General features: G+C 38.8%; 1 protein-coding gene across 2 annotated transcripts; it reads left to right on the plus strand.

Annotated features, from left to right (window-relative positions):
- Positions 1–255: 255 nt before the first annotated feature.
- LOC111889372 (glycosyltransferase family 92 protein RCOM_0530710) lies at positions 256–2,439 on the plus strand. 2 transcript variants are annotated; one of them, XM_042899332.2, is made up of 2 exons: positions 256–616; positions 765–2,439. In XM_042899332.2, the coding sequence occupies exon 2, from the start codon at positions 887–889 to the stop codon at positions 2,288–2,290; it is 1,404 nt and encodes a 467-aa protein (XP_042755266.1). In that variant the 5' UTR covers positions 256–616; positions 765–886; the 3' UTR covers positions 2,291–2,439. The 2 variants fall into 2 exon arrangements, with proteins under 2 accessions (XP_042755266.1, XP_023741285.1); XM_023885517.3 differs by having other exon boundaries at positions 265–681.
- Positions 2,440–8,744: the final 6,305 nt, after the last annotated feature.

An 8,744-nucleotide genomic window follows, 5' to 3' on the forward strand; every position in this document is an offset into this window, starting at 1 on the left:
GAATATTATAAATTTAAAGGCCCTAACCTATCGTCCATACCGTTCCACTCATTGGAACAACATTTTTCCATGTCATGTGTCAATACCAAATCCTAAACGTGTTTGATAAGATGAAGTTCATGTTCTCCAATGATATTTTAGCAAAGGCCTTCCACGCATCTTGTTTAATAAATTTCGTAGCAATCTCAGCATTTGGCTTCCGCTTAACTTACGGGTTACTATTAGATATTTATTGTTTTATTATTAAGCATAGCGATAATGTTTTAGAGTTGGGACTTTCCTTTTCACTTTTTAAAAAAATCAATACAGGAATATAGCTTCCATTTAATAAGTGGTTTCTTTTGTAAACAAAATCCAACTTGAACCAACCTTAGTGGCCAACGGTATATAGTCCTTTCCTACTCAACATTGATATTGATTTTCGGTAGACGCTTCTACTTTTCTACAAAATTCAAGTTTTGTGTTAAGCTACCGAATTAATTTAGTAGAACTTAATCTATATGATCTATCTTTATGTGATTAATCTGTGATCGATTTCGGATTTCCATGATACTTTTGGGAGGTTTAACGCCATGAAAGATCGCCGTAATCGTTGTCCTCTGTTCGTCATCTCTCGGTGCGCCCTAGTTCTTCTCTTCTTATCTGGTTTTACTTTCTCCACTCATCGACTTTTTTTCACCGGTAAATAGCTTCTTTCATGATTCTTAGTAGCTTTATTTATACTTTTTGTTGAAAATTGATCATGATTACAACTTTTGAAACAGAGAGGTATCATCCAAATTTGGTAGCTTCATGGATAACATCAACAACAGAAGCTATATCCACTGAATCAACGGCGGCGCGTGGTATATCCATTGGAGAAAAGGTGCTGTTCCCAGACCAAGTAATGATTTTACTAAAATACCCTCCATCGAGTCCTCTGTTGACGCAACACGAAATCGACTGCGTTTATTCTTCTCCAAACTCATCCCGGAGATCCTCGCCGTTATCAATCGGCGGCGCATATCTCGATCATCAGATTGTACGTTGTAAGCTTCCACCACGTGGCATGATCGCGTCCGTCAGTTTGAACGCCCACGAACTCCTCCCGTCGGGACCCACACACGACTGGAAGTCGTTAGCTTACGAAGCCATGATCGACCGCGACAACACCACCGTTGTGTTCGTGAAGGGACTCAATCTACGGCCAGGAAAACCGTCCAACGCCTCTAAGTTCCGGTGTGTGTACGGCTCTGATTTGTCCGACCCCAAGTTGCTTCTCCGATCAGAAGTTGTGTCAATCGCTCAAGAGATCGTACGGTGTAAAACTCCTTCGAGTCTTTTGAATGTCCCACTGAAGAACGACAACAGTAATCCCATCAAAGTCTCGATCAAAATCAATGGAAAAGGTATTCTGGACTCCATTGCCCGACCCGAGTTAAAAGCCTCACCCGACCCACCCGTTTCTATTCAACATCGGGTATGTGCATGCACCATGGTCCGGAACCAAGCCCGTTTCTTGCAAGAATGGATCATGTACCATGCCCGAATTGGAGTTGACCGTTGGTTCATATACGACAACAATAGTGATGATGATATAGAAAACATCATAGAATCATTAGTAAATCAAAATTACAAGATTACCCGACATTTATGGCCTTGGATCAAGACTCAAGAAGCCGGGTTTGCCCATTGTGCGTTACGCGCCCAGGACTTGTGCGAATGGGTCGCATTTATTGACGTGGATGAGTTCTTATATTTGCCATCTGGGGTCCGCTTAGAGACCCTAATTAGAAACCAAACTAGCAAACCTGATGTAGCAGAGTTACGAATATCTTGTCATAACTTTGGGCCATCAGGTTTGAAAAAGATTCCACCAGAAGGAGTCATGGTGGGATACAAATGTCGGTTGGGCCTACCCGAGAGGCACAAGAGCATAGTTCGACCCGAGAAACTGAACCCATCATTGATCAACATGGTGCACCATTTTGATCTAAAGGATGGGTTCAAATACGTGAATGTGGATAGAAATTTGATGGTGATTAATCACTATAAGTTTCAAGTTTGGGAGGTGTTTAAGGAGAAGTTTTATAGGAGAGTGGCTACTTATGTTTCGGATTGGCAAGATGAGGAAAATGTCGGGTCTAAAGATAGAGCCCCGGGTTTGGGGACACGGGCGGTTGAGCCGGGTGACTGGACGAGTCGGTTTTGTGAGGTTAATGATTCGCGTTTGAGGGATTGGGTTTTAAAAAGGTTTAGTGACCCAGATACTGGGCTATTGCCATGGCAGAAAGAAGAAAGAGTTTTGTGAAAGCCTTTGTAGTGTACACTTGATCTAATGGTATATAATTATGTAATGTGTATATATATTGCCTTACTATATTTTGATTAACTACTATATACTGTCAAACTTACTGCCCTTCATTCTAATGAACAGAAAAATATATTAGAATTTGGAAATCGTGTTTGTGATGACGATTTATTAAGGATTTTATTCTATAATCCATTTAGAAGCTAATGCTAAGTTTTGCTTCACGGACACCTTCTAACATAAAAAACAACATAACGGAGGGCTAAACAAACATCACACGTTATCTTTGCATTCATCATGTGTTAAGATATTTGACCACGTAAAATTCCTATTAGTGCTCTTATCTATATACCTAAAATTTATTAGTGCTGTTATCTAAAACTGTGTTTGACGAGCCACAGCTAGCTGAGAAGCTAACTTATTTTTCGAGCTTTTTTATGTTGTCGTGTTTGGTAAGCTAAAAAGTACTAGTAGCTTATAAGCTAGCTTTTTGTAAAGCTACTTAGATTAATTTTTTATGAGCTTTTTTAAAAATTTTCCAAATACATCCCTTAATTAATTATAGAAACACATACTCTTACATGTCATTTTATGTAATTTTATATATTTCAACTAACTTTTCAGCTATCAGTTAGCTTTTTATTTAATAGCTATATAGTTTTGCAGCTATCAGCTAACAACTAATTTTCAGTTAAGAGCTAACTGTTCAATTAGTACGCCAAACATAACATAATTAACTAAAATGATTACATAATCAAATAGTTCAAAACGGTGACAAATCTAAGATTTTTTTGAATGATAGTTTCCAAGGCAGAAATAATATTAATTTTAATACCAAAGATCAAATATAATTTTAAAAAATACTAATAAATATCTTATAATTATTCACAACAAAATTTTATGTTTTGAAAATAATATATAAATGCATTGTTGCTGATACTATCTAATATATATTTCTCAGTATTTTGATAATCATATAAGTTATATTTGATATAAATCACAAATCATAATTAATATATTAGCGTTCTTTTTTCCCAATTGTTTTATTTAAATGCATTATAATTAAAACTGAACCAAAATGCTGGTTTTGTATATAACTAAAACAACACACATATGTTACTAATTAACCTTTTTATGAAAAAGTATGTTATTATAAAATGTCAAAAATACAAGAAACGTTTTTGTATACATAATTTGCATCGATTGGAAGATACGGAGCATCTCTTCTCTTCCAACGTGTGTCATGTTTTTATTTAGGGGCAACACTTTTGATCTTAAAAGTGACAAAATTTTATAAAAATGGAACAAAATCCATGCAAAGCCAACAGAATGGTTCTCTTTTTAATGGTACAAACATCAATTTATGGCATCTGCATGAATGAAATGCAATTAAAAGCCACCTACTAATGGTAACAAGCTTTCGTAATAAAACAAACCACCCATACATCATGATGTGTGTATGTGATTTGATAGCATCATTTCAAAATAAAATAGATCAAAGAAAGTAGATGTACAAACAAAATACGTTACGTTAAATCCTACAAATATATTCTAGTTAACTATTTTATACTGTTTTTGACTTTTTTGTTACTAATAAGAGTCGTAACCCCTAAGTGAGAATGTGAGATGTATTTCTTAACCCATATAGAACTGTCCTCAGCACAAGCTTTATGGAATTCATGAACACAATCTTTGGAGTCATTAATCAAGAACTAGTGCATCAGCGTTGTAACATTCGGTTTGAAATTAAGTAAATAAATAATAAACCCTTAAACCCAAAATGTAGATCATGTTATTTTATTGTAACCCTAAATTTGGAATAATTTAGCAAGGCGTTGGTTTTGGGGGTTAAATGTCATAACTTTTGAATATTGGGGGTTAAGTGTAATTTATGGATTGGTATGTAAAGATTTTTAGAAGTCAGTGGGTGTTTGGTAAAATATTGGACTTAAATTGAAAGGATTATGGAATGTTGAGGACTGAATGGTAACTTATGGTTTTATTTTGAAAAGATTATGAGTGGGAGGGACTGGAAGTGTCAAATTTGTATGAAGTTGTATGGGATACGGGTTTAAACCCAACGCCTTCTTTTCCCTATCATTTAAAGATGTATCACCATGCTAACCCTAACCGTAGCCACACTTTTTCAGCCGCCACTACCTTCGGACCCTTCTCAGCCGCCGCTGCCACGTCAAGTCTGATTTACACCTTACCCTCTGCTACCTTGTTGTCGAACGCTACCGTCACATCCCCTACTGCCGCTAGTGATGTCGTGAACGGCCGGAGAAACCCCACCAAGAACGAGACGATGTTGTGACCGGCGAAACACGGGTCGTGTGCGATCGGAAAGCTCTTGGTAAGGCTAACCGCATCTATTCTCTCATCTCTTTCATTCGTTTTTGGCTGTATGGGGTCGTAATCGCCGTTTTGGCCACCGCTGCCCATTGGTCGCCATTTCTACTGCATTCCGGTGACGTTCCGCCACCTTGTAGGTGGCTGAGTACGTATGTGTTCACCTATAAGAGCTACTTTCGGAATTAATGGTGTAGTATGTGCATTTTGTTTAGCAGAGAATCAAGAAAACCCGCCACCACCACCATGAGGTGGTGGCTGTTGTCTCCAACCACTGTCTGCCGCCACAAGAATGTTGATTGAGTGCATATCCCGGTGTTGTTGTGTTTCAGGCATGTGTGTGTGTTGTTGTTGTTGGCTGGAAAACCGATGAAAGCCCCACCACCACTGTGAGGTGGTGGCTGCCACCTCACGCCGCCATGCTGTCACCACCATCTTCCACCTTAGGTGGTTGTGTGCCCTTGCGTGTGAATGGACCGTTATTTGGGATGTTTTTTGATCTATTTTGGTTTAGGATCATAACCACCACCACTGCCCGAGGTGGTAGTGGGTGGTACCCGACTTGTTAGACTTAAATTTATGTAAAAACTTAATTATTGGATTAATTGGCTTGTAATTTGGTTGGAAACCCTAATTAGGGTTTAGAAAAACCCTAATTTTGGAAATATGAGTTTTGGATTTGTCGGGACCCGTGTTGGATCGTTGGATTTGAAATTTTGACTTATGCCCGATTACATTGTATGTTTGGCCTAGTGGGGTGATGGACTTAATGGATTAAGTCCTTAATGGGTTAAGTAAGAACACTTACCCCTAATTTTCATTTTATGTGAAAAAACCTAATGATGATTGCGCTTCAAGTTGGGCCTTCTTTTAGGCTTAGGTGTTTGGGTTCTTGTTGGACCATTTCTTGGACTAAGTTGTTGTGAGCCTTCGTGGGCCAATTGGGAACAAGTTTTTGGACTAAGGAAATTATTGGGCTTTAGGATAAGGCCCATTGGAAAGGCTTGGGCCCAATTTGGAAATTTGGGTCATAAGAGGGCCATAATTAGGCCTTGATGATTATGAGATATTGGACCATCAAAATGCCAAGTGTTTGAACTAGAATAAATGGTTGGGCCTTAAGGTAAGACCATGTAGAAGTTTGGGCCCAATTTGGAAAATTGGGCCATATGTTAGGCCTTGGTTCATTAATTGGTTTTTGAACCTTTAGAGTGTGTATTTGAGCCTTAGGTTTGGATCAAGCTAGGTAGGGGGTAAAAAAGTCTTTTTACCCCAAGCATGGACTTATGGTTATGTATTGGAACCCAATTATTAATTGGGTGTTGTTTTAATGTTGACAATTCGGGAATCTGTCGACCAGCAGCTGGAGTTTTATCCGCGAGACTTCAGCAGTGTGAGGTGAGTCTCCTCACCATACCAATGGGTCGAAGGCACCAAGGCCGACCCATTGTGTGATATGTGGTACACTAGTTGATGTAGCAATATATGGTATTCTAGTTGGTTATATGCTAAGTGGTATGTTAGTTGTTTCTGTGGTATTGCATGAAAGACCATGGGGGTGCCCATGGAACTTGGTTATAAGACCATGTGGGGGTGCCCATGGCATTCTAGGTAAAGACCATGGGGGTGCATATGGCACTTGGTTATAAGACCATGTGGGGGTGCCCATGGCATTCCATGTAAAGACGATGGGGTTGCCCATGACATTTGGTTATAAGACCATGTGGGGGTGCCCATGGCATTGCAAGTAAGACCATGGGGGTGCCCATGGCACATAGTTGTAAGACCGTGTGGGGGTGCCCAAGGCATCCTGGAGTAAGACCCTGGAGGGTGTTCAGGGCATCCTTATGTGTTTATATGCATGGCTTATGTGATTGATATGACTTATGTGATTGATATAGCTTATTTGATTGATATTGCCTATGTGATTGATATGGTTTATGCAATTATGTGGCTTATGTGGGGTATGCTCTGGGGAACTCACTAAGCTTCGTGCTTAGAGTTTTTTTTATGGTTTCAGGTATCATCGATTTGGAAAGGGAGGGCCCGACTTGATCGCAGCGCACACCCGTGTTTTCCGCAATATGTGATTTTGGGATGAACTCTGATAAATGTTTTTAATTAGCAACGTTTTGGAATGTTTGGATTAAATGATATATGTGTTTTGACTATAATAAAAATGAAATTTTTACCCTTGATTTTTAGGTTGTTACAAGTTGGTATCAGAGCCTTGCTTTAAGGGATTCAGACATACTTTCAGGTGTATCTGAACTAAAACTGAGGATCTGTAAAGTTTTCAAAAAGAAAAATGTTTTCAAGGAAAAAGTTTTCTAAGACAAGAAAGGGTGTGGTGCATGCAATCAGCTGAGCTCAAGTAAGTTTCCCCAGAATACCCATATATGTTATATGTTATGACTTGATTATGAATCTAAGAATCGCATGCTAGTTAGGGCTACGAGATATTCCTTTATATGTTGTATGAGCTGGTAGACTTGCATGCTAGTGTCGAGTAGTCAGCGATAGATTGGCTTGATATGTGATGTTTGTAGCCTTGGAGATACTGGATTCTATGTTGGAATTGGAATGATATTGGTATTAGTAACTTCTAAGTGTATGCTTTTAAAATTATATACGGTTAGGATCTTATAGCCTTAGAATAATTTATTTGGCCTTATTTCTTGTTCCTTGTCTGGTTGTGGTCCTAGGGTAGAGTCTATTAGTCGACAGTCTATCAGATCCTATTCTGTAACGCCCGTTTCCTGGTATTTATTTTAAATCAAAATTATTCACTTTTGTATATAAACTCAACGAGTTGGAGGCCCCAGACTCGTCGAGTAGGAATGGAATTTGGACACGGGATGTAAAGTCTACTCGACGAGTTGAGAGCCTCAACTCGACGAATAGGACTGGCAAAATGAAACTCTAATTTTCAGGGTTTAGCTCCGTATTTAAACACCTTAACCTCTAAAGGTTGGCCTCATTTATAACCTCCAAGTCCCAAACCCTAAATCTCGAAACCCTAATGCATTGTGTGAGCTTGTGAGTCATTTTTGAGAAAAAAACTTGTGCGTTTGAAGCTTGTGGAAGAAAAAGAAGAAGCTTGAGGACTCAAGAAGAAGAGAGTAGATCCAGAAACTTCACTCCATTTGCAACATTTCATGGTAAGCAAGTATCAAACTTGCTTAATGATTACTTAGATCTCTTCAACTTCATTTTTATTGAATTTTTGGTCCAAGTAGCATGGTCCTTGGGAAATGGACGTCCCAAGTGAGTATACTTCCAGATCTAGGACCTTGGAGGGCCTTCGTGGCATAAGGGTGCAAAATTTATCACCACTGAAGCCCCATGCAATCTTTAGGATGTCATTTTGGCCTTTTAAGCTCCAAAAGGCCATACATGGAGAGAAAGTCAGAGACTTTACGTGTTCATGTAGTGTCTAGGGTCTAGATATCAGTTCGTATTCCTTAGCTTGAAGTATAAATAGCTTTTGTATCAAGATCTAGGTCTTAAAGAGTTAGGGTTTGAACTAAACCCATTAAGGAAGGCTATTATCGGGTAAAGTTGGAAACTTCACCCTTAAAAGAACATTTTCAGTATGTAAATGGAGTATGGAGATTAGATCTGAAGGATAGGAGCTTATTCTATTAAGATGGCTTAACAGACTGAAGAACTCGTCGATTCCATAGAGGAACTCGATGAGTTGGGTTGAAGTGTCTCGATTCTGTAAAGGGAAAAACTCGACGAGTTCAAGGATGAATCGACGAGTTGACTGGAGAAGTATGATTTAGTGGATAGGAGGAACTCGATGAGTTGTGAAAGAACTCGACAAGTTGGATCGCAATTTTAGGGTTTATGATTCATGGAACTCGATGAGTTGATGGATCAACCCGACAAGTTGAGTCAACCCAGGATGTTGACTTTGACCAGGGTGTTGACTGTGACTTTGACTTTGACTAAAGTTGACCCGTAAGGGATTATAAGTATGAAAGGGTAATTAAAGGAAAAAATTTTATGTGTAGGATTTTAAGTGGGGTTGATTTCAGAGTTGAGGACAGTTCAGCTACTTCACGACATTTGAGGTGAGTTACCTTCCAGTAGGAGT

This window comes from Lactuca sativa, chromosome 2 (genome assembly GCF_002870075.4).
Source record: "Lactuca sativa cultivar Salinas chromosome 2, Lsat_Salinas_v11, whole genome shotgun sequence".
NCBI lineage: Eukaryota > Viridiplantae > Streptophyta > Magnoliopsida > Asterales > Asteraceae > Lactuca > Lactuca sativa.